The 25,625-nt window shown below is 43.0% G+C and overlaps 1 protein-coding gene across 12 annotated transcripts in view; it reads left to right on the top strand.

The window, feature by feature from the left end:
• Positions 1 to 25,625, top strand: part of mecom (MDS1 and EVI1 complex locus) — a 128,358-nt gene that overhangs the window by 28,562 nt on the left and 74,171 nt on the right. For all 12 annotated transcript variants that reach the window (XM_046388672.1, XM_046388675.1, XM_046388668.1 and 9 more), the window contains exon 2: positions 12,515 to 12,861. In XM_046388672.1, the coding sequence (XP_046244628.1) occupies positions 12,515 to 12,861 (347 nt within the window). The remainder of the gene's footprint in view (positions 1 to 12,514; positions 12,862 to 25,625) is intronic.

The following is a 25,625-nucleotide window of genomic DNA, read 5'->3' on the forward strand; positions in this document are numbered from 1 at the left end:
TTTGAGTGTATAAAGCGGAACACTTGTTCAGTTTTAATTACAATTGATTTCCATCTATGTACATGGCTGTGGCATTGTTAGTTTAGAGTTTGCGTTCTTTCACTCAATGCAGTCCATCAATATGAAAAAAAGAGTGGACCTTGATTGATTTTTGGCTTCACAAGTGCATGCGGCAGGTTAAAATGAGGCGATTATTAATTGGCTGCGACACTGTAATGTCTTTGGGGGATGCTTTCCATTCTGGCCCTTTTTACTGGATTGTCAATGTATCAAGTGATTCAAAAGAAGTTTAATCTTTGCGCTGTTGTGATTTGTAATTGCTTTATTTCCCTAGTCAGTAAAGTTCTTTTAAAAATGTTTTTCCTTTACAGCAGTGGTCCCTGTAATGCACTTGTTTATTTTCTTTAAATCTATTCAATGTGTTGAAACTTTCTGCATTTTCGTAATTATTCTGAAATAACGTCAGCATTTCTTTACACAGATCTAATAAGATGTTAGATTTAATTAGTTAGCCACAATGAAAGATAACAGGATTTCATTCATTTAATTTGCTCAGTCAGTGGAGCTGTCAAATATTAAGAAATACTTTTAAGAGAAGAACCATATTTTGGTCTCCCGCATACCAACCATTAAAAGCCACTTATAGAAACAATGCTGTATCCAAAGCATTAGTGCACAATATGTTCATGTTCATGTTCAGGCAATCTGTCATTAATTCCACAGTCATGCCACTCCAAATATGTACAAAACAGGAAAACCAAAGAAAGGGAGAAAGCATGAAGTCAACAATCTCAAGTCACTCAAGTACTTTGGAATTTTTCATTGGTGAATATTGGCAGCTCAGTGTGAAATAAACACCAAGTACTTAAATTCAAACCAGGTCATTATGGATGGTTCTTAAACAAAATGTCAGTCATTAAGGGCGGCCATGTGGCTCTGCTTAGAGTCCCTGTTTGTTTGAATTAGGAAGAAGAAACAGGGGATTTCTGTGATCCTTCTCATCTGTCTGAATGACACACAGAGCACTCGTTACAGGACCGCATTTCCCATCAACCCCCCTGAGTGCAGAGTGACATCAGTGATGCTCTTTGGATTGTGTGCGTTGTGTGTGCGGACACGCTCGCGTGTGTGATCATGGTCTAATCTGAGTTGCTGTTACTGTCATGTTCCTCTTCTTCCCTCATTGTCCTTTTGCATTCCCACCTCAATCTCACTGTCATTTGGCAGGTGTCACTCTCCATTTTTGTCCACCTCCTGCTCTTGTTCACACACATGTGTACACACACACACACACACACACACTAGCAAACACTCCCATTCTCTCACCAGCATAAATTGCAGGTAAAAATAAAATAGCCCTATGATTTTCATCTTCAACAGCAAGTTTTTCATAGTCTTTATAAAATAATTTTTCTAAGTCTTTCTAAGCAATTTCAGAACATGAATTTCATATTTTGGCATTATTATTATTGCAAAATCTGCAAAAATCTATTATAAGGAAAACTAACATCATGATCTTAAATCACCTGGTCTAAACATTCATATGTTGACACGAGATTTTTCTGCAGTCAAGCCGAGTACTCCTCTTGGTCTTGACAATGGCCCATGCTGTTTATGTCCAGATGCCCATGCAGAGCTGTGTAGTGCATTACACAAGGAGACAACAATCCCCATACAAGAGCAAAATCCTACTGTATTGCCCAGTTAAATCACCTCCTAAATAGAGGGAAATTGACATCCATAACAAATAACATAAACAGCTTCAGTGCTCTGAGGGGGATTTTGTTGCTCGGGGCGCGAGGGCTGAATGTTAGCCTTCCAGCAATCATTAAACAAACATCCTCTCCAAGACCTTTCCATGCCCGGGTCCATTCCACATGTCACACTGTGGTTTGGAAAGCCTCTGTATCCGAGGACATTATTGTATGTAACAAGTTCTGTAACAAAGTTAAGGTGGAATTGGCCTGCTGCTGTGGTAGTGCTTAAGGCAAGCAGACCCTGAGAGTGGAAAAGCAACCCTCAGACAAAGTCTATTCATATCCAGAAATATTAAATGGAGGATGTCAGGTTGGTAGTAGGTGGTCAGCTTGTCACATTAAAAATTCTCCTGCTTTCCAATAGTTAGTTTTTCTTTCTTTACCATTGACAGATCTCATTTCTGATTGAAATCATATTTTTTAAGGAGTACCAGACCTGCCGCTTTGAATCTATGAGACTTTTCATTCATCCTGTATATACTTGTGCTTCCAAATAGCACAAGAGGGGGTTTTTCTGAATTCATGTGGTCCATTGTGCATGTTAAACAATGCCCGTATTGATAACCTCTGACCTGCCACTGCAGTGCCACAGCTGCAACATTATGGGCTCTTTTTCAACAGTCAAGTACCAGCCAGAGGTGAGAGAATGCAATTCATTAAATTAAGCTGAGTAAAGAAGTGGGAGCCATGGCTTTTTTGATGTTTGCATGTTCCTCTGTAAAATGGATCTTGTTCATGAAGATGGAACCGCTATACAGGTTTAGAGGAAGAAGAAGAAGAATCAGCTTTATTGACAGTATATATATTTTTACATACACACACTGAATTCATCTTCTGCATTTGACCCATCCTTAGTTGAACACACACACGCAACACCCGGCAAATTACATGCAGTGAAACACACACAGGAGCAGTCGGCAGCATCAAGTTAAGTGGGTTAAGTGCCTTGCTCAAGGGCACATCAGCCGGCTAATGGAGGAGCATTTTTCGCGTTAATCACTCCACCACACCCAAATTTTTCCTGCCTGTCCGGTGGGGGAATCAAACCGGTGACCCTCCGATCACAAGCCGCTTCTCCAACCTCTAGGCCACGGCTGATTACGTAGTGTAGATATTTAAATTGTCACATGGAGAGATTCCTTATGTTTACATTTCTCTGTTGCTTCACAGAGTGCCCTGTTTTGCCAGCGGTGTCTGTTGTCTTCTGTGTGTGTGGTTGAGGTGTCCAAGTGATGAGTTTGAGTTTGTCAGATGCCTCAGCCCTGAGTTGAGGGCCATTTGTCATTGGTGGGATTCATTATTCGTGTCCCTGACTCCTTCCAGATGGGCAGTGTGATCACCACTGACCCCCCGTGACAGCCACAGCACCTTCATTATGTCACCGCGGCCACGCTGTCACTACAGCAACTCTCTAACTGTCTGGGTGACACCCCTGGGTGGGACTCCAATCTCTCATCTGGAGGCCTGCCTGTCTCTGTGCCTGTCACTGTGTATGTGTGTATGCCTGAGTCTGTTGTCAGTGTGTGTTTAGGTATTGCTCTTTGGAATGTGTGTTTGCTTTTTTTATGTTATTATTTCTGAATATATCAATATTTAATTTGAAACACATTAATTGCTTTGTTGGTCAATTCAGTTAAACAGATTGCCTGGATTATTTATCCAAATATGTTCACCGTCTGGTCCCCCAAACATGGACAACACTTTTCTATTCCAGCTTTTGCAGTATTTCATCTATTATCCCTTAACAATAAATCAGACAAACAAACTGTCCCAGACATTAATGAAATAATTTCCCAGTAGGTGTTAGGTACAGTCAGTGTATTTATTTTTTTTTCTCATCTATTTCTGTGCCATATTATCATATTCTCCTTCCCAGTGGGATCATTTCAGATAACACACTGGACACTGTTATAATATTACCTCTCCCCCTATTTTCTAATCAGCAATTATTCAATTATGTCCCATTAGTTGGAGGGTGTTGCCAATGTCAGCGCCCTGGGCGTTTAGCCCCTGCTCTCTGTCAAGGGAAGACCCAGAGGGCCTCGCAGAACGCCTGTGATTAGTGTTGCGTCTGCAGAGAGGTGACAGAATCCCTCTTCAAATATTTTGTCTTCATTTTACGGCTCTGAGATGCAATTATGGAGCAGCAGTTCATTACGGCAGCACGCGGCGCTTCATGTTTTATGCATGCTGCCTCATTTAGGGCCTTTATTAACGAGCCAGGTCTGACCAGGCTGCTTGAGACTATATTGCAGGCTGTGCTGTGGCCACCAGCGCCTGTACAGGTGAATGTGTGTGTGTGTGTGTGCGTGCTGGCAGTATGAGTAAGCAAGAATGAGGGAATGAGAAAAAGAAATAGAGTGGGCGAGAATGAAGGCTAGATGGAAAATCAAAACAATAAAGAAAAATGTGATTGAGAGAAAACTGGCTGTCATAGAGAGAGTGTGTGTGGTCAGTGCAGTGGTCACTTCACCGCTGTGCCCTCTTTATCCCAGCAGCTGGCCTCATAACATGACTCTATAGTGTTGAGACTGGTGCAGGCTGGCTTGGCTTTAAGGCAGTAGATTGAAGGGGTGGGGGCAGCAGGGGTGACTAACTGCACCACCATCAGCAGAAGAAACTCCATCTGCATCCAACATTGAGACAGATGAGGCCAATTTGGCTCCTTAAATTTCTGGGCTGTGATGGATGTGGGGTGGCTGTGCACAGTGAGAGGTTCGTAGAAGGGTGTGAAGGGAATGGGGAGAGAGAAGGGAGACAAGAGAGGAAAGGGAGAGAGCGGGAGACATTCAGGGTATGAGGGAGAATGAGGGAGGAAAGAAGGGTGAAAGAGACTCACCTCCGAGCATGAGTGGTAAAAATTTATTGCTTAAGTTGATTTATTTACTGTTCTCCAGTTTGTGCCTTACCTTTTAATGGCCAAAGCAGATACAGAAAGTTGAGAAAGAGACTAAAATGAAAGGTAGAAAGCTTTATGTCCAGTGTTCTCACAACTATGATATGTTGTGAGTGAAATGGACACAAATTATGTAATCTAACCCTAACTGGACAAATTAAGCTAACAAACATAAGTATTTACGTGTGATGCGTACAGTATGTGTTGACACTGGCTCTCCAGGCTTCAACTGAAGCAAATCTAAAGCTAATGTACCGTAGCCGGAAATTTATGTCGCCAAAAATTGTCTTTGATGGAAATTTTTCTGTTGGGAGCTTGGCCAACGGCAAAATAAACTCAATGCCCACCAGGCTTTTTTTGTTTCTGTAGTGTTCAGTGTTTGTATAGAACCCAGTGCAAACAGGCGGGGACAAGGTTATTGATTCACTGACATGACATGTGATCTCAATCAGGTGCGTCTGATCATTCGCGCTAAAGCCTGTTCACATGACTTAGAAAATAACATTTTTTATGTTACAAATTCAGATTTCGAGTATTCAGGTTGTATTTTTCCCACAGTTTTGCTCTGCTTTATCTGACTGATGGCCTTCTCACAGCTAACCAAAGCTTCCATGTGCACTGCAGATTCGCCTCCCTTTGATAAGACCTACCATCCTCAGGCCTACATAAATATTTTATCAAGTATAATGGAAATTGTCAAATCCATCTAATTGTGTAATGCATTATGAAGACATCAAACTTAAACAAAGCACATATGCTATCATTTCTGTTAACGACTGGGACGGGCTGGGCCAGGCCGAGCTGGCGGTTTGGTACCCAGGGGGCCTTCCACAGGGCTGGGAGGGGGGGGGCTGGCAGCAACCACTCTGGATATACGTCTCTCTCTCTGCACTGCCCAGACCAGCCTCGCTCACATTTCATCAAAGGAATCAATTTCTCAAATGTGCACAACTGTGAGCCATAATTATATTAGGGCCCAGTGGCAGTTAGCCATGACATGAAAGTGAAAGAGGGAGAGAGAGGAGAGGGGGAGAGAGAATGTTCATCTCTGCATGCTTGCGTTGACATGTATTAAATTTTGACTAATTTTACGTTAAGATAAACATTTGGTTCCCCCCCCCCCCCCCTTTTTTTTTAAATGCGACTCCTTTCATACAGTGTCATGCTTATGTTCTAGATTCTTGTGTCACCTTTCTATGGGATTCTACATAGAGTTGCTGTTTTTATTTGTGGGAAGATATCACTGCTCTTGCTGTCTTAAAAGATAAAGGGATAAGGATGTAAGAAGTGAAAGATAGATGAAAGGAATGGCACAGTTGACCAGGGTATGTCCTCAGGATGTGTGGCATGTTCGGTGAGGGGGGGGTGAATCAAAAGCGAACAGGAGAAATGATGGGATTAATGACCTTTGTCAACACATTCTCTCTTATCTGTCACTTCAGAGGAGAAAACAGCCATAGCAATACTTTAAAAAGAGTTTGGATATTTGTGGATGATACAAACTCATACATCACTGACTCAGTCATAAAACAGGCAAGTGCTCTCATGCATAAATTAAGATATTCCTGTTTAAATCACAAACTTACTTTGTCACCTAGATTTCACACACTTACAGTGTCATCCTGTCTCATCATCTTTAACATTTCCTCCCCCGTCCACTCCTCCACTCTCCTATTTTACACCTCCCCACTCTTTTTCCTTTTCACCCACTCTTTTCTCCCATCCTGGGGTCAGTTCATGATTTGAAGGGCCCTCCCTGTACGCCCAGACTGATGTATGGCTTGTGGAAACAATGTGAAGGCCGGGTTGTTATTCTGTTTGCCTTACGTTTGACAGACTTGAGTTAGCGTCCGACTGGGATCCTCATCTCATTAGGCCAAATGCGGGGCTAAAACAATCATAAAAATCATTTGGCAACTGGCATCCCACTTAGGAACACCTGTCAACATACAGACGGAAGATAAACTCTGCAAATTAGAGTCAGGACTGAGATTGAATCAGGGAGAGCGATGCCCATATGCTCCATGTTCTTAGAGAGTTAATGATATGAAGTGGTTGGGTTGATGTGGAGGCTTCCTCGTTGATGATATTGATTGTGGTTTTAGGACGTAAACTGTTTGTGTATGTGTGTGTGTGTGAGAGAGAGCATGTGTGGGTTGCACATCCATCTCCGTGTTCATCAAGACTTCATTCATCTGCATTTCATTAAATATAAATGTGGTTTGTTAATCCTTCATATTGATTATCCCAAACAACTGCGAAAGTAGAAGCACAAGAGAGGAAGAATTTTTTAAGAACATACCAAATTGTGTGCTCCCATGTTTGTATGCATAAGTGTGTCACTCAGTAGCCTATGATTGTATGAATCTGTGCAAGCCTCCCCTCACTCTCACTTACTTTATTTTTTTTTTCCTTTATGCAAACACCCACCCCGCTCATGCACACACATCTCTTTTTTTCCTCCGTTGTATCTTCCCCTCCTCACCCTGTCCAAACATACATCTTTATCAAGCGGCTGTTGTCAGACAACATTAGATAATTAATAGGCCATTTGTCAGGCCTGTGAGAAACATGTTAAAATCCCAGAGCAGCTCCCCAGATAAATCCTGCTGCGCGCACAGACGCCTTTGTTGTGTCAGCCTGCCATCGGAGCTGCAGATTTACCATTAAAGGACCCTCATTATTAATCACAACTAATGCTAATTAATTAGGTGTCTGTGTGTCTGTGTGTTTGTGTGTGCGTGTGTGCAAAGAGGGAACAAGTTTCAGTTTGTTGTGCAATGTTAATTGGTAACTCGGCCCAGGGCCCTTAATGGAGTGTTTTCCATTTGGAGCGGGGAGCAGTTGACTAACACAGAGGTGAAAAAAACATAGACGATGCTCTCATTAATTAAGACTGTGTAAAGAGCTCTGCTCTTGCTACTCTTTGGAGTGTGTGTCTGTGTTTGTGTGTTTTTAAACAGCACAAAATGATGCCTATTTGTGAACATATGAATGTGGAGATTTGTGAAAACAAATGGATTTATGGTGTTGGAATATCTGCAGCAATGCTTGTTTTGTCCTTAATTTTAAGGGTATTTGATGCACTGCAGTGTAAGATTTTCCACGGTCCAGTAAACACAAATACTATCGTGAGAACCAACACTGAGAGGATGAGGAGAAGCTTCTTCCCCCAGGCCATCCGTCTGCTCAACAGTGAGCGTTAATCTGGACAATCCCACTCCCACCTGCACTACATGCACTAGATGTAAATACCACTCATGTAAATAATGCACATTTTCACTTTTTTTAAAAATTTAATTTTAATTTTATTATTTTTCTTTAAATTAAAAAAAAATTTATTTACCTATTTTTGGTAGCAGGGACACAAAGAATTTCACTGCACATTGTACCGTGTATGATTGTGTGTGTGACAAATAAACCTATCTTGAAAGTAGGGTAATATGTCCTATTTAGAAATTTCACTCTTAACAATGTATTTGTTTTGGTTGTTGCAGCTAATATTGAGAGATAAATTATGGACAACTGTTCACATACAGCTACCTAAGGCTATGAGGGTTTGTGGCTTGTATCACTCGGTACCACAGTCACCCCAGTGGACCTGTGGACCAAAAGACTCCCCAAAAGCGGTGCTCAGGCCTCCATTAAGCACAAAGACAGAGTTAATTAGGAAGCTTATTGCCTCTCCTGAGGGCATGAGGCTCCAAACACTCTCCTGTACACCATGCTGAGGGAATCTAGACATAAACTGATGCACTGTAATTAACAGTGCTTAGCAAATCAAGGACAGCCATTTTCTGTTTGGCAGTAGCTGTGAGAGAGCGTTAAAATTAACAAAATGAAGGATGATTATTTTTATTTTCTTTTGAGTCAGAGCGAGTTGTCTCTCCCAGATGCCTACGCCTACATCTCCCTCAGGGCATCCTCATTTTTCAGACAAATGAATCTATACACAATAACAGCAATCATCGCCGTCAGCCCCTCCCATATATTTTGAAACCTCCAAACAATTCCTAAGTTGGCTTAGCAGCAGTGCAAGTAAGCGTGATAAAAAATTATGCTTTTATTCTGGTTCTTGTGTTTGACGACTGGAGCAACAGGCACAAACACACACTGATGATTTTCCTGGTGTAGAGATATAAATAGACAGCAGTGGAATGATAAAGAGTGCCATATCAGAATTTGGTTGTGGTGACTAATGGAGGGGATCATGTGTGATTATGTTTGACCTGTAGTGCAAGGGTAAGCCCCCTATCCCATTTGTCTGTTATCACAGGCAACAAATGATGTCTACAGATAAGCATAACAGCCTGCCCTCATAAGGTGAGGAGTTCATTTCCATATTTCACGATCTAAGACCCCGTCCATCAACTGTTGGACCTCTCTATCTGGCTAGATGAAGCGATGTGTGAATTGGGTGCAGGCTAAGTAGGTGAAAAATTCTCACTGTCCAACTTACAGTGTTGTAGCCGGTCTTGCTTTGTGCACTGTAAACCAGAGAGAAAGTGGAGGAACTGCAACATATAAGAAACAACAGTTTGCATAATAATACTTTCTTTAGCTTCCCTACGTAATAAATTTATAGTACAGTCAGCATAGTCACTGTTTTAGCAGAATTTGAATATAAATACATACATTATTTCATAATTAGTCATATTTTTCACGCGAGTGCCTTTATTGTGATGTAAAAGAACCTTGAAAAGATCATCACCTACAAATTAATCACAGAAAACAAAAAGGATGGAGTCACATATTGCGGAGCCGTGTGAACGTCAGAATGGATAAATGTATCTAAATACACACAATTGTTGGAAGGAGAGCAATGAAGTAAGAGCAAGAGAGACAAAAATCTGAGAAGAAAATGGTAGTGGGGGGGGGTTTAACCATGTCCACAGGTAGGTTATTTCTCTCTGTAAACATATGTATCCATTTGTCCCGAGGGTGCGTCCCCCTGCCGTCCCGTCGGCAGTGGCTGGGTCACACCTCCATTAGGGGCTTTGTCACAGTGATTAATAGCTCTTTCTATCATCTTTAATTCACTCCCTGATGATGGCGGCCCTGCTCGCTGCTCGGGGTAATCGTGTGATGTATGAGTCCGCCCAACACCTTGTGGCAGAGGTGAAAATCATTCCACCCATGCAGATAGCAGCCTGGGAACAAATGTTTTCCTTCTTAATAAAAATTAATGAATTTGGCGTCAAGTGCCAACATTTAAATAAACGGGATATACACACACGTGTGTTTGCATATCTGTGTTTATGCCTTATGATGTATTTTCCTGAGTGATTTTGATGGGGAGATAATATTGTTTTCCTCATTAATTTGCACACTATCTTTTCCCGTTTTTTTTTACGCTTGTTTTTTCATGCTATCATGATGTGCCATCTCCGCTAATGCAGTTGAAGCCACAATGCTGTTTTCAGCTGGAGTTTCCCTTCGCTACCCAGAATTCTTTTAGCACTCCCTCTTTGATGAAGGGCGTCAGCTTGCAATGATGAAGTAATGTCCATTACTGAACAAACAAACAGGACTATTTGCTTTAAGTAGGCAGAGACACAGAAGTGCACACACGCACACACACTCACACACTCATAGACACAAACTAATCCAATCATGTGTTCAGTGTCTCTACTGCCCCACATGTCTAAGCAGAGCTACGGTCTTTGACTTATCAATCATCTGCACATGAAACCACAATTTTTAGAACTCTGAGCATAGCATATTTGCTTTCGGCTAACGTTTACCTTACAGAAACATATATGTTTATGAGCTGAAATGGTCTCATTGAGTCCACTGGACCGGGGGAATTTCTGGTCTAAATCAAATATAAACTTGGAGACCAGTGTGAGGGGGGAAATGTCAGCAGAGAAACAGCAATGGAGGGATACAGTTACCTTTAAAAGCTCTTGTCCCTCTAGCATATGGCGAGCTTCACATCCAGGACTATAACCGCGTTACGCATTCTCTGTGCTGAAAATCATTACGTTCAGTCCAATAGCCACATTGGGTTTCATGCCCGGCTCGGCTCAGCAGAGTCTTTAAAAGACTTTCCCCTCAAACGTGCTGTGCCCACACAGTGTGTGTGTCAAACACAATAGTTGCACAGACACTGTGATCAGGTATTGCTGCAGGCAATGATTATGAGAAATACTTAAGTTGTAGATCAGGTTCACCAAATATACGCATGTACTGCATAACAAAGAAATCACAGCCGGTTATTTGTAACAGACAGCTGATTCAGCACAATGTGTTCATGCAAAGATTTTTTTCTTCTCAGCAAACACACATTTTGACAGGAATTATGATTCTCAACTGGAAGAGGAAAACAGCTCATGTACTACTCATTCGATTGTTGACAGTTTTGCATTACTTTGCGCTCGGCATTATGCTTTGACCTTGCCAAAGTGGAAGTTACACATAATTTAAGGATATTTATATACAGTGTGCTTGGCTTGTCCTGTGTTTCCAGTAATGTGTCAAAGTTTGCAACAGTTTAAGAGGTGAGAGCACAAGAAAAAGTTCAATGATTTTTGTCTAGGGCTTGAGTTAATCTCTCAGGTTAGCTTGTGACCACCTGTGGCCAATCACAGTGACCTGTTCAATCAATCAGAAGCATGGTTTCTTCATGGCCAGTGAACAGAGCAGTGTGTGTGTGTGTGTGTGTGTGTGTGTGTATCTGTGAGGATCAAAGGTTCCATTGCTGACAGCGCAGCAGTACAGTGTCACACAGGCAGCCCTTCAGGAATGTTCCTCAGCCCGGGGATGGGTTGTGGAGCCTCATTAGCAGAGCCCCTTCTCCCCGTGCCCTGTCCGTCTGCGTTAGGCACAGCCCATCTCAGATGCTCGCTGGGGGAGCGGCAGCTTCCTGTGAATCATTTCCGGCTTTGAGCGTCTTCGTCTCTCCGTGTGACACCTGGCTGTCACTCTTTCATCCTAGATTGGTTCCATGTTCGCTTGCGTGTCTGAATACTCCCGTCTGTTTGTTTGTTTGGTGACATTTCTGATCATCTGTATGTGAACTTGTCTTTCTCCCTCTGCATGTCTGTTTTTCTGATTTGTGTGCTTCTTTCTACTTATTTTTGTGACAAACATGAGCAGCTTTTAAGACCTTAGGACTGTGCTACTTGCGCCCCTGTGTCAACAATGTAAATGATCAAATCCCTCTTCTACCATTAAGCTCTACCAGCGACGTGTGCCACTCTGAAGAAGCCCAGTGTGGGTTCAAGGGTCGTACTTCAATGTCCTGTTTCGCTCTATTCTCAATTAACCCCAGTATGCTTCCCTCTGTTTTCACTGAATAGCGGGGAAAGAGTTCAGGAAAAGGAAATATAAAACAGTCAGAACAGTACAATGCTGAGCAGACCCTGCATACCCACTTTGGCATCAGCTCAAACAAATGACAAACATACCATTTTGCTGCTGCAGTTTTTTTTTTTAACCCTGAAAGCTTGCTTTTGACATATGGAATCTTGTCTTAAAATTTTGACATGAATTAAAATGTATCTGCCAGGCGTTTCCTAAGCCAGGGACATAGCCAATGATTAGAAAGTTGAAGGAAAGCTTTCGAAACAAGTGTGCTCCTTTCATGCTCTCCTGCTCTTTATTGCTAAGCTCGGTGAAAACACAATCAGGGCTTTGACACATGACACCATATTGTTTCAGTCTTGTTAATACATGTACACTTTGTATGTTTTACTCATTTGTCCTCCTTAGTAGTGATAAGACTAGAGGTTTCTTTGGAGCTTTTGCCAGAGTTGCAGGAACTTACTAAAGAAAATGAAGAAAGAGGTTGTTGATAATCCAACAACCACAAAGACTGAGCATCACCCTCACATAGAGACTCTCTTTATTTCTTTCACAGGTGACGGGGACGATGAGTTTGCCCTTTACCCATCCGACATCTTAGACGATGTGTGTGGCTCTGATGGGGATCCTGCTCCTTCTTCAGCCCTAGCAGAGGACCCAGCATCCCCTGCGCTCTCTGATGATGAGGGTTCACCCCAGGACCCCTTGTCATTCCAACACCACAGCATCTTTGTACCCCAAGAAGATTTGACCATTCCCTTGGACTTTGAACTGCGAGAGTCAGCAGTTCCCGGTGGAGGCCTGGGGATCTGGAGCCGCAGGAGCATAAACATCGGGGAGCGCTTCGGACCGTATGAAGGAGAGCACAGGCCTTGTCTTCAAGACCCCACTCAAGGCTGGGAGGTAGGGACATAACAAATGAAGAGGAGTTCATGTGCATATACTTAACATGATCCAAAATTATTGCTTTGCAGAGTTGGTACCTTAATAGCTATCACTGATTGATAGAGGTTATTCTTTCGTTAAGTGCTGTTGAGTACTAAGACCTCAGAAAACAGACACTTTTTTACAGCGGCCAGCGCAGTTTATAAATTAGTATAGATTACAGCTTTGGTCAAGGAATTCACTCTACATGTAACAGAGGAACTGAAGCTGTAGTTCAAGTATACACAGGAAAACTGCAGTTGCTGGGTTTTTCTGCAAAAGTAGTAGCACAATTTCTGACAAGGGGGGGTTTCCTTGGCTGATATACACTATAGCATTCACATCAGTCCTCTTTTTATTTCCTCCCATGGCGTCATGTTCACATTTAGCCCAGTGACCACAAGGCTCTTGTTGCTGTTTGTTGCCCAGTGATGTAATGTTAGCTCTGTGCCATTGAAAGAAAGGGAGTAGAGGTTGTGCTCTTAACTCAATTAAAATGAAAAGCCATAAATCCCTTTTTCATTCTAGTTAGGGACCCAGCGCGACCATTGGCAAGTCACATATTGGTCAGCTTGCACAAAAAATCGAAGACTGGGGTCACAGGACAAGGTCAAAGGTTAGATGTGGTCTCTGTCAGTATCAGGCTAGTTTGGGTTTATGGAGGAGGAATAAGGGGCTGGCAGAGTATCACACTCATTTATTCTCCCAAAATAGATCCTCTCTAATTTGGATGTAAGGATTTAGTCCTTCATATTGAGACCTTTGTCCCTTTGTAGAACAGAACCAAGCTCATTAAGAATCGCTGACCATGCAGTTCATAAAGTGAAAAGTCTCAAGTTTCAATAAAAAGATAATACAATGCAGCATTCCTTCTCTTACTAGAGTCTCCTAAACTAACTCCTAAATCCGTTTTAATCCTGTACTTTGAAACTGACTGAGAACGTGTTGGTAAAATATCAACATGCAGCTCATATAAATAGTTTTGGATTTGGACTGATGCTCGTTGGGTTTGCATCATAGAGCATTACTCCAGCCCATCAGCTCTGACTCAGTGGTTTTTGGCTCGGACCAAACCTTTTTTCACACTGGACTACACTTCTCCAGGAAACAACTTCTCCCTCATTATCAACTGCCGGGTGAGATGCAATCTATAAATGTCTCCTAAATTGAATTGAGGAAAAACTCTTCATTTTTGCCCATTTTCATAACACAGAATCTTAATAATAACTCTCTGTCCGTCCTGAGTAGATTTACAGCCAGTTGAACAAGCTCTCTGGGTTATTCTTTTTCCCAAGGAAGGAAATAAAAGTAAAAGAGGTTTCATGAATTTTAATCCGGTGGTAATTTATGGGGAGCTTGAATAATAATATGTATTTAAAAAGCTAAGATGCTGGGATGTGAATGTGTGTGTGTGTCTGGGGGCAGGCGGGTGGGGGGATTGAGGGGAAAGATGGGTTCCTGGCGAGGCAGCACTGTATCACAATGTTTAATTACCATCCTGACAGCGAGCCATAACTCTTTCCATTAAGTAAATAAGTTGTAAAGAATTTATGATGAAATGCCACATTATTCAGAATGGATATTCAGTGATGACATCCCTCTGCATTAAATATGGTAAATGCCATTAAGCCCTCCTGACTCCCCCGCTTCTCTCGTGCCCACCCATTTACCATTCCTCCGCCATTGCTCACCCCCCCGTCCTGCCCGCAAACCGTCAATATGCCAATAAGCCCGCAGAGGGTCTGTAAAAATAAAATTGATTTGGTAAATGTGAGTTAAGATAGATATGTTTGCTTTCATCATCAATTCTGCGCGGTGCAGTGAGGTGATGTCACCGACCGGGGAACGCTAAAGTGGCGCTCCCATCTGGAGCATTTGATGGAGGGCCCTGAGCGGCCCAGGCCAGTGGTGACAGACTGGGGGGAAGTTTGTCACCAGGGAGGCCAACGCTCCTCAGCGCCATCACTATAAATTTGGGGGCTTTATTCATAAAGGGGAAGAATGAGTTATGGCATCCATGATGCTTTATGAATACAGGAATGGTGACTTATGGGAAAGATAGCTTCAGTAAATAAGAGGTAGAGAGGCAGCACTGAGGGTTCTGTCAGGCTGAGACGCTCACCTACACTGTCGTATGCAGAACGGGAGTGCTGACTGTGCCAGCAGTCATGTGCTCACTGGCCTGTGTAAGTGTGGTTGTGAGCTGAGACAAATCTATTAGTGGGTTTGAAGGAAGTTTATGATTTTGAATTGCATTTGTGTTGAGGATTTGTTTATATATGTAATCAGAAGATCTTATCTGTGTCTATGTAAGAAATATAAGTCATGCTTAAGTGCGGCAGTTACGGTCCAAAAGAGAATTTTCTCAGTGGAGAATGGCTGAAAAGCACAGAGAGAGAACAGACATTTTAATCTAAATTTAATCTTTCATAACAACTCACCCAAGTACTTATTTACTTACTCGTGCTTCCAGTTCAGTAAATTCAAATGTAAGTTTGAACTACACTGGATTTATTACCAACAATGAAAATATTTTATATCATTTGTGTTTAGAATAAAAGAACAATAAGCAGTGGACATAAGAATTATGAGACTTTTGAAATAAATCCTTATAGCTTTGAATATCGCAGTGGAAAGTGAAGTGAACCTTCAACCTTAGTGAAGATTCCCAAGTCTCCCAGGGACCAGATCAGACCAAAACAAACCTGGAAACCTGTTTCATTACCAAAGTTTAGTACATGGTCTTGGTTTAAATGCATGTAACAGCTCACAAAAAAATCAAATAATAAAGTACTACATTTTTTTTCTTTTAGTAATTTTATGTAAATAATGAAAATAAGAAGAAAGAACCAGGAACCGCAAACTGCTGCTTTCCATCTTTCATGTGACAGGATAATGTTGGGGTAGCCTGCACTTGCCCACAGTATTTGCATGTATTTCTCCATGGCTTCCTAGAAAATACTCTTAACGCCTGGTTGCCCACCAGTCCATATTCTGCTGTCTCTCTCTCTGAGTCGTTAGGCACATTGAAATTCAAACTCCATTTGTGTCTGTCCTCTTCTCAGCACCAACAACAATAAGACAGAGAGTTAGAGTCTGGGAGAGAGTTATCCAGCACTCAATGAGCCTTTGGGCTCACCCAAACTCACAGCCCCATGGGATTATGGGTCCTGGGCTTAGAAAACTGGGTGCCTCCTGCTGTAGGAGCGATGGGCGGAGCAGGTTAGGGGTGCGAGAAGGGTTGGGATGGTGAGTGGGGCGGGACAGGGGTGCTTAGGGCCTTTGTGCACCTCTTGAGTGAGAAGCAGAGGTGGAGGTGGAGGCAATAGTGTTGGTGGTGGGGAGCTGGTGAAGGAGATTAGCAGTGACGGTGAATGGGAGTAGGGGATTAGGTGGCTGGGCAGGGCCTTTCCTGGCTCTGCCTGTCTCCTGAACCTCCTGGTCTTGAGAGGATGGAAGGAGGAGCGGCAGATGCCTGTTCAAGACCCATCATTTAAACTTTTGTCAGCTGAAAACCTTCCATTGCTAATGATCTGCTGAGAAAAAAATTAGTAAGTTTGCATTGTATGTTATTGTGCTGGATAAGAAAAGTTGAATTTGGGATTGCAAAAGACATGTTGCAATAAAACTTTAGACTGCAGAGTCTCTGACTGTGGCACTAGCCCATGGTTTGTTGTATTTAAAAAAACAGCACAAACAACAAAAAAAACATACGATGCAGTTGAATTTTCAGTTTTTGGTCAGTCTCACAACTGCGCTCAACTGTAGTTACAGCTTTGGTTATTTTTCCTTTTATGTGTACGGACAGTGTGACACCTAGGAAAGGTTGATCCTGGAATCAGGCCTGTGAGTTGCATGTGTGTCCAGATACACCGTTGTGTGTGTAACAGGGAGTGTGGGAGTGTGGACGGAGGGCGTTTCGAGAGGGCGTGTTTTTTGTGCACGGATAAGCCGCTGTCCTGAATGAATGCAGATGTCTCTGGCTGGCTGTCCGCCTGTCCCCCGTGCACTGACGGCCCGTCACCTCTCTCTGTCACAGGGAGAAAGAGCCACTCTCAGTGCAGGCTAAAAGCCCCTTAATCCTCGAGGCCCTGCCACATCCCATCCACTGTCAGCGGAGATGGCCCTGCCCACAGCAGTGCTTAGAAGGCAAGCGCTAGGGATGAACCTCTCTGTCACTCACGCACCTCTCAATGGACACACATCTTCACATTTTCACACACACGTACACACACATATAGTTTTTTAGAAATTCAAAGTGAAAAAGTCCGGCGTCTGCAAAGGCGATGTGAATGGTGGTTGTCAATGCATTGTGCTGCATGAACACAACGGCTGCGCTGACATCATTGTAGGACCTGTTTGCTCTCATGAGAAGAGCACTAACCGGCTGCTGAGACACTGTGTGTAATAATGGAAGGAGCCGTTCACAGCATACACTTGGGTCTCATTGGCACTTAATGAATTGTTAAGAAGACAATAAAAAGATTGTGTGTGACCAGACAGTGAGAAGAGGGAAATGTGTCACCATGTTAAGCAGAATGTTCTTGGCAGGAAACTGTTTGACTGTATTTGTGTCTTCTGAGAGTTGTCTCGCTGAGGAAACTCATATCCTTTAATAACACCATCTCTAATAATAAGTACAGCCATGCCTCTGAGTTGTGTAAGATTAGTAGTTGGACATGCAGGTGGGTAGACCCGTAGGTAAGATAATTGTTGGGCATGGAGTCTAAAATTTAATATGGTGGTGGGTATAAAGATTCGGATTTGCTCGGGCGACGACCTTTGCTCTGTCTGAAATCCCACTATGCCCGACATACTCAATACTTAAGCTCATGCTATCATACTCAGTACTACATACTCGACACTATCGTACTACATATTTATATTTATAACAACTTATAACATTTGCTATTTATTTTTACTGTACTTACAATGGGCAGGTGTTGTTAAATGTTAATGTAAGTCTGTCACTATTTTTGGTTAACAGTGATACACAAAAGTTTCATATTTTATATAGTTTTCTATTTAATCAATTCAAGAATTGATTGAATTGAACTGTCCTGAGTCCTGACGAGTAAATATCATTTGCCTTAACCTGCTGAGATACTTAAAACCTTCAACTTCCTTCACATGGTAGCGAGTATGCAACCTTTATTTCTGTTAAAACAGTCCCATAGTGCCTTCAGCCGCGTGTGTCTGCGTCTGCTTTTGTCTCTGCTGGTGTCTGCGAGGGAGATGAGCTTCCCATTCAGTGTAATTGTAGCTTGATTGTCCTGGGCAGCAGTGATGTTCATTCAAAATCCCAAAGACAAAGCAAGCAGGAGATCTGTCTCCCCGCCTCTCAGTTGATTGGTAATCCCTTTCTGTGGGTTAATCTGGTGGTGGTTGAGGCTTGTGTGTGTGTCTGTTTGTGTGTGTTCCGGTTTGGGGTGGGTGTGTGTGTGTGTGTGTGTGGGGGGGGGGGGGGGGGGGGGGCGGGGGGGGGGGGGTGTCAGTGATGCTCTAATCTCATGTGAGAAGGGAGATGAAGCTCCTTCATAAGGAGTTTTCAGATTAAGAGTGAGAGGGTTCTCTTGTATGAGTGAAGAGTCCGTCAGTTCCTGAAGGCCACTCTTCTCTCTTAGGTAAAGAGGATAAAAAAAAAAATTATCCATATTTGTGATTTTCACCTCATTCCTTAGCACCGACCCCGCTCCCCTCCACCACCGTCTCCTCCCTCTTTCTCCGTCTGAGTTCCCAGCAGGGAGGGGAAGCTAGGTTAACAAATTGAACAAAGTCAGAGTGAATTGCAGAAGGACAAAAGCGGGTGTGAGTGGGGGCTATGCTAGTTGGAAGGTGTAGCCAGCAGCACAATGCCAGGTGAAGGAGGCTCTCATTAGGGGTCCATGCAAGCAGGGCAAAGGTCATGAGCCTTATTAGATCTGAAGTGAATAGAAGGACTTGTTTGATTGAAGGTGGAGGTCGAGAAGGACGGAGGAGTTCACCTGTTTGAAAAGCTCAGAAGGGGGGCATGTTTCTCCCCCCATTGTATCTGACCTGTCAGGATGCAGACGGAAATCTGACTAGCTGATAGCTCATGGTGGGAGTTACAACACACACATAACACACTCTGAGCTGGAAAAAGGAGGCTGGTCTAATCGGAAACACATGCAGGGCAAACTCAGTGACACAATGACAAACGTCTAGACAGCCACAGATAAAAGAGAATTTATATGCAGGTGCATTGATTCATTGGCGGGGATCTAAATGCATGTCTTGTAACACACATTTCCATCATCTATCCTCAGCTGTTATGGTGAATAGCCTACTCTGAAGAAGATGCACACCATAAGACTATTTCTACCACTTCCTCAACATCTCTGTGTTATTAGAGGATTTACAGTGGAAAGTAAAAGGAGAAATGAGAGAAGCATGTAGCAAAATTCAACATTTGGAATTGAATTCATCAGAAGATGTTTTCTTTTTATGTAGCCTACTAAAGAGGCTTGTAGCTTTTTTAAAAAATGTAATTATCCTTTTAATTGACAGCTCTATTGGCAGTAAATGTGTTTAAGGTAATAATAATAATAATAATGATAGTTAACTTAATTAATAAACATTAGGAAAGGGGTGTGAAAGAGAGACTGACTCCCAACACTCCAATCAAATGTACGTTACCTCGTCAAAGTGTCTATGAAGTTTCCCGGAGCAAAACGTATTAAAGAAAAAGTGCTGTTGTTCACTTACACATTTGCAAATCAGCACTGCATGTTTCAAATGTTTATGCATAGTCACAGTTACCCTTAAATGTACACCAGCACATTAAACTTCCTAAGTTTACACACAAACACGCACACAGAAATGCACACAAAATGTGCCCCCTGCACTCTGCACAGATAGAAGTGAAAATGAGGGGACCCCTAAACAGCATACAGGAAACAGAGGTGATGAATTCCGTGTGCGGGGCCACAGAGCCAGCCTCATAGATATCTTATCTAGGGGGATTGATAGGGGAAGGGCCTTCCTTTAAAACACACTAGTGATTGTTTCCAAATGTCTTCCCAACGGGGAGTGTTAGAGGGAGGGAGAGACCCTGACTCAGGGACAGAGCTTGCAGGATTTTTATTGGTCCAGTCCAGGGAATCAGAGAGGGAACAGCAGCTTCGTCCTGGCTTTCCTGCCTCAAGTTGCTGCTAGTGCTTAACTACCAGTCAGATCACATTACCCAGGCAGTAAATCTAAGTACCGGTTAACACAAATAATCAAGAGCTAATACTGCTCTACGAAACCACTTTCTCTGTGTCTGTGGTCAGAGCTGCACAAACAGGCACAAGCCAAGGCCCTCTGTCCTCTTAGCCTCTGCCAGTCTCTCTCTCTTTTTCTCATGGCTTTTATAAGCTAGACACAGTCACAATCTCCATATTAATGTATCCATGTATTCCATATGGAGTGTGCACCTCTGTGTGTGTAGAGTGTGTGTGTTCATTCACATCTTTAAATCTCTCCTGTGTCCCTGCGCCGCAGTTCAAAGGGTAATGGGATGGTGCGGTCTGGTTTGAGAGCTTATTACTGGGTTAAGCACTAAAAAACGCAGGCCTTGCCACATTCAGCCCAGTAACACCATACCCTTCTTCCAATTACTCCATATTGCTGCTCCAATTAGAGTGGAGCAGGTCCAAAACCAGAACTGAGAGCTGCCAGGTTTAGGGAGAGAGAAAGCAGAAGCCCTGGGTGGCAGTAATGAGGTCTTAACCCCGACTTTGCTCTGTTATGTCATAATGCTTTAATTCGAGCCATATGATAGGCTGCTGCGCACCCTCATGTTATTGGAAAGTCAATATTTTTGAGCCGGACCTGTCTGTTCCCCTCAGATGTGGCCTGAGATGTCTGAGGGGCAAGTGATTGACAGACGACCGCATCAGGGTGTTGCATGTGAGGCGATGGAATCCTGCTTGCTGACACACGTTGTTAAATAATAAGATAATAAATAAGTGTGTCATGTCTGCCCTGGCTGATGGATAGCAACACCGTGCTCCTGCCCACACACCTGGGACCAGTCATGCACAAATACATTACTTTGCAATCAAAAGCAGTTATTTGGCCTACTGTTACACCCAGCACCAAATTAACTAACCGTATATCTTTTAATAATTTGTACAGTGTTTGAAGGTCACATTTTAAATTAGCACGGCTCTTGTATTTAATGGGGTTAATTACCTCGATAATAATCAGGAATCACATCCTGGTCAATAACTGTTTTGTAATTGCTTTCAGGTTGCATAATAATGATACAGTCCATTATCCATACAGTCCATAATTATCTTCAAAATAAACATGTACTCCTTTTAAACAGTGAGAACTAAGTGGTAGTTACTGTCTTTTGAAAGACGGGAAGAATTTACTCAACTTACTCTTACAGGTACAGAGGAACAAGATCAGACTATTTTGAAATTGAATAGTTTTTTCATGGGTGAAATTATTCAGCAATGGCAGACAACTGCAGTAAAATTATTACTCTCCTACAAGTGTTCCCTCTAAAGTAAACTCTGCACTATAGGCTACATATGCTGCAAATCAGACTTCATTTGTGCTCTGCAGAGTTACATTTCTTGTTTACACTCACAGTAACTCCAGGAATGTTATTTTAACTACATGACAGCAGCTTTTACAGAGTTTCTTTTTCATACCCAGCATTGTCCATTGTTTGAAGATGTAAATTGAGCAATAAAAAGGGAATGCTTATGGGATATATTGGATTAGTCATCCAGCATACTATACACTCATGTGTTTTGTATTATATTTTCCAACCTTCAGCTTGGGGCAGGGGATTGAGCTCTACACTTTGCAGTCACCTTTAAATCCACAGATAAATACAGCTCACTCATCCGAAGATGGTGGGGAATAGATAGTGTTTCTTCTCCTGGGGGGGAGGATGACTGGGATGAAAAAGGGACTTAAAACATGCTTATGTGCAGCGACTGAACGGGTGGTCTGTGAGAAGATAGGATAAGCAAAACTAGACAACTAGACAGGGTAAAAACAAGAGTGATAGATGAGGCAGAAGAGAGACAAAGACGGATAAAGGGGAGAGAAGAGTACAAGAGAGAGAGACTAAATCAGTCAGAGTGAATGAAAGAGAGGCAGAATGAGTCGAGGAGGTGGTGAAAGAACTCGATGTCCTGTCTCTGGTACGTGCCGAGGGAGACAGATTTCCCGGCGGAGTGTTCCCAAGTGTCCCCTTGCAGTCTGTAATAGGATTTTCCAGGCTGCAGCAGGTAGCCTGTGAGGGAACTTTCTTCGCCGCAGCTCACAGATAAGGGTTAATGCAGCCCAAAGGTTCCTCCGCTATACAGGGCGCTCTGGGAGTCTGTCACTCCCTCCTCGTCGGCCTGTGCTGTCAGCACCAATCCGTCACAAAGGATTTCTTCCTGCAAAACTCAGTGGCCATTTCTGACATCTCCAACAAACTAATTGTTGTCTCCAGTCCTGGCAAGCCCTGTGAAGTCCTAACGAGTTAGCGTCTTCTGCACAGATGAGAAAAAAATTGCAAAATCAATTTCTCAGCTCAATTGCGCTTTGTCGTCAGCCTCAAATAGGAGAGGAGAGGATGCCAAGACAGACCAGAGTTTCTGCGTGCAACGTTTGTGTCATCCGTGTTCTCTCCAATTGTTCTCTTTCTCCAACCTGTTTTATGGCTGCTTCCCTTCCCTCCAAGCCACTTTATGACAGGCATTGTAGTGTCTTCAGAGTTCTGGTCAGCCTCTTCTTGGGCCGGACCATGCAGTGCTTCTCTCTGGCCCTGAGTGACAGTGGGACCAGGTCCAACCTCCACCCAGGACACAGAGCCATAAATCATCCTGCTGGCACCGAGCTCTACTTCCTGAACAGCTACCAGTTCCTGCAGGGGACAAAAAAGCCTTTGTGGGCTTTAGGCATTTAGGGATTTTGAGGTTTATGAGTGATGCTGAGAAAGACTGTGGGAGAAAGTCACACACATGCTACACAAACTGTCTCTTATTGAGTATATTTAATAAGGCCATGACTAAACTACAGCTAATAGCTACTGAATGTGAACACCTGTTGAACAGCAGGTCTTGATCAAATCAGCCACTGTTTGCTTATATATGTCACCATGGAAACTTCCCATTGGCGTGACACAAAGATAAAGTCATCAGCCTTCAGTTTCTTCAGGAGACCAACTTAGCGATTTCATCACTGTGTAGTGATGTGTGAAGGATCAGACTGCCAGAGCTGCAGTGGCCCTCACCAAAGGTGGCCTCCCTCCGTCCCTCCATCCCTGCCTCCCTCCTTACATTCCTCATTTCCACCAGTCATCGTCCTCCTTATGTGTTTGGATGGCTCCACCTCACTGTCAGCCTGTGAGGGACGGCTGTTTTCCTTGCAGGCCAGATCAAGACAGGAGATTGGCCTCAGGGGGCCTGAGGATGTGAAGCTTCTGACACGTCCCGTAAATCTAGGGTGTCCCATCTCCACTGCTCGATCTGCTCACAGCAATGAGAACACCAATGAGGCGTGAGGATGAACATTCCTTAGGCAGTTCTCACACACAAACTCCTGGGTTTTGCTTGGAGAATAATACTTTGCTGCCCCTCTTCTCTGACTAGTGAGCTGTCCACCTCAGCAAAAAGTCTGTCTTTTTCACCCCTGGTGAAATAAGTCCCCAAACCCCAACCTGTTAGCCATAAAAGTTTTCACAGAAAGGTTGCTTGCTTAGTGTATGCTCTTGTGTTTGTGTTAAATGATGAATATGAAATGGTGTGTTATTCTAGTGTCAATGAGAAGGAGTTATAAACTGTCTTTGTTGATATACTTCCCATTCCCATAATCCTCTGTCTGCCTCAAACCAACAGCATGGAGCTGGCAGAGCTCAGCTAACACAATCTGACTAACTTTTAGACTTAAGAGAATTAGACTCCCTATTTCTCCCTCCTCGGTATTTTGTGTGGGGTAATTATATATTTAATGGATATATATTTTTAACTCCTGCTATTACAATTTAAAATGTATTAATACATTTCTAATTGATTTGCTCTGACTGCTCCTGTCACCAATTACCTTAAATAATAAATCAGGTGTGGAAATATTTTTTTCATTAAATGTTTTTATGTGTGTGAGAGGGAAATTTGCAGTACACAGAAAATCAAATGCACAGGTATTTGCATGTTGGTAGATAGAGAAAATTGAGGCAAATAGACAGATAGATGTAAAGAGACAGACTAAAAAGTGGTCTGACCAAACAACAAGAAAAACAACACACAGGCTGGGTCCCTGACCAGCCCATGTGGCCCCTTTTCTCTTCACCCACCCAACCACGTTAGCCACGTTAGCCAGATTTTTCACCCAAATGGAAATGCAGCCTGTCATTTCCACGCAGCCTCCAACCGCTCTGTCTGTCCAATCCGTCACAGCACGCCGGCGGCCGCGCAAATAGGCCTGCCACTCTCACTGTCATCTGAGTAACGGATGTCCCGTCGTTACCACAGGGTGGGACCAGGCAGCACTCAGGTCCACTTTCGCCCCTCCTCATTCTTTCCTCCTTTTTTCACAACCTCATTGTAGTGATGAGCCTTTTGGACCTCTCTAGGAGTTTAAGGTGGATGTGTGTTTGTTGGTGGCTTCTGAGAATATAGGCATGTGTGGTTTTTTTCTGCGTGCAATGAATGCTTCCCCCCAGTCTCTCATCAAGAGCCAAAAGCAGTAGTATAATGGGAGCAGGGGTGGGGTGAAATAAATTGTGTCTTGGACTGGTAACCTAACAGCCATCATAAATAATGTAGACCTATTTGAAGGGGAAGATGGGGCATTAGAAGCTATTTACACTGCAGGAGCCATGCTATCGATCAGCACGGGACGTCCCATAGATAAGAATGGAATGATGTCATGGTTATTTATGGTGATTCTCAATAGTAAGGCTACAAAAGGGATTTCGGGGCGACAGCATCATCAGTTTTTTGGAGGTGTGGGGGGGGATGATGCATTCTGTCATCATCAATGGAACAATCAGCAGGGTGTTTGCAGGAGGCGAGGTGCAGCATGCCTCTGACATGCACATACCAATGTGGATACACACAGTCAGACCACACATACAGACATACATGGGCATAGGCAATCTGACCTGCAAGCACAAACATCATACATGCATGAAGACACACATAGGTACACATACACACACAGTGGTAAAATAAATACTACTGGTGTGATTAGGGTCTATAAAAAGGAACGAGAGGAGATGGCTCAGAGGAGATACAGTACATCTCTGCCTCCGTGCTTCACATACATATAGACAGTGTAATGAAACACTGGCTCTCCACTGGTGTGCTGTGAAGTGAGCCAACGGCCATGGTCAACACGAGTCTATGACAGAATTACCATTCAGGGATCACTGGTTGGGTCACACAAGTACCTAAACCTCAGTTGTGTTAGATGAGAATTTCGGAACTGTGAGATATGGAGACTGGCTAAGGTACGCTTTGGGATTTCACTTGATGTTCGGAATGTAGAGGGAGAAGAAATTATGGAAAGGCATCTTGAAAAAGAACTGTGAGGTAATTTAATTGCAAGTGAAGTTATTGGTCACCTATTACAGCAGTCTAGCAGTCAGCACTGTGAGTGTTAGAAGCAACACAAGACAGCTCAAAAAGCTTGTTTATCCATTTAAAAATACACTTGGTCATTTGAGACAGGACAAAATGTCTATAATGATACTTTACTTTATTGGCCCTGTGTTTGTAGATGTATGTGTT

This window comes from Scatophagus argus, chromosome 5, assembly GCF_020382885.2.
Source record: "Scatophagus argus isolate fScaArg1 chromosome 5, fScaArg1.pri, whole genome shotgun sequence".
Lineage (NCBI taxonomy): Eukaryota > Metazoa > Chordata > Actinopteri > Scatophagidae > Scatophagus > Scatophagus argus.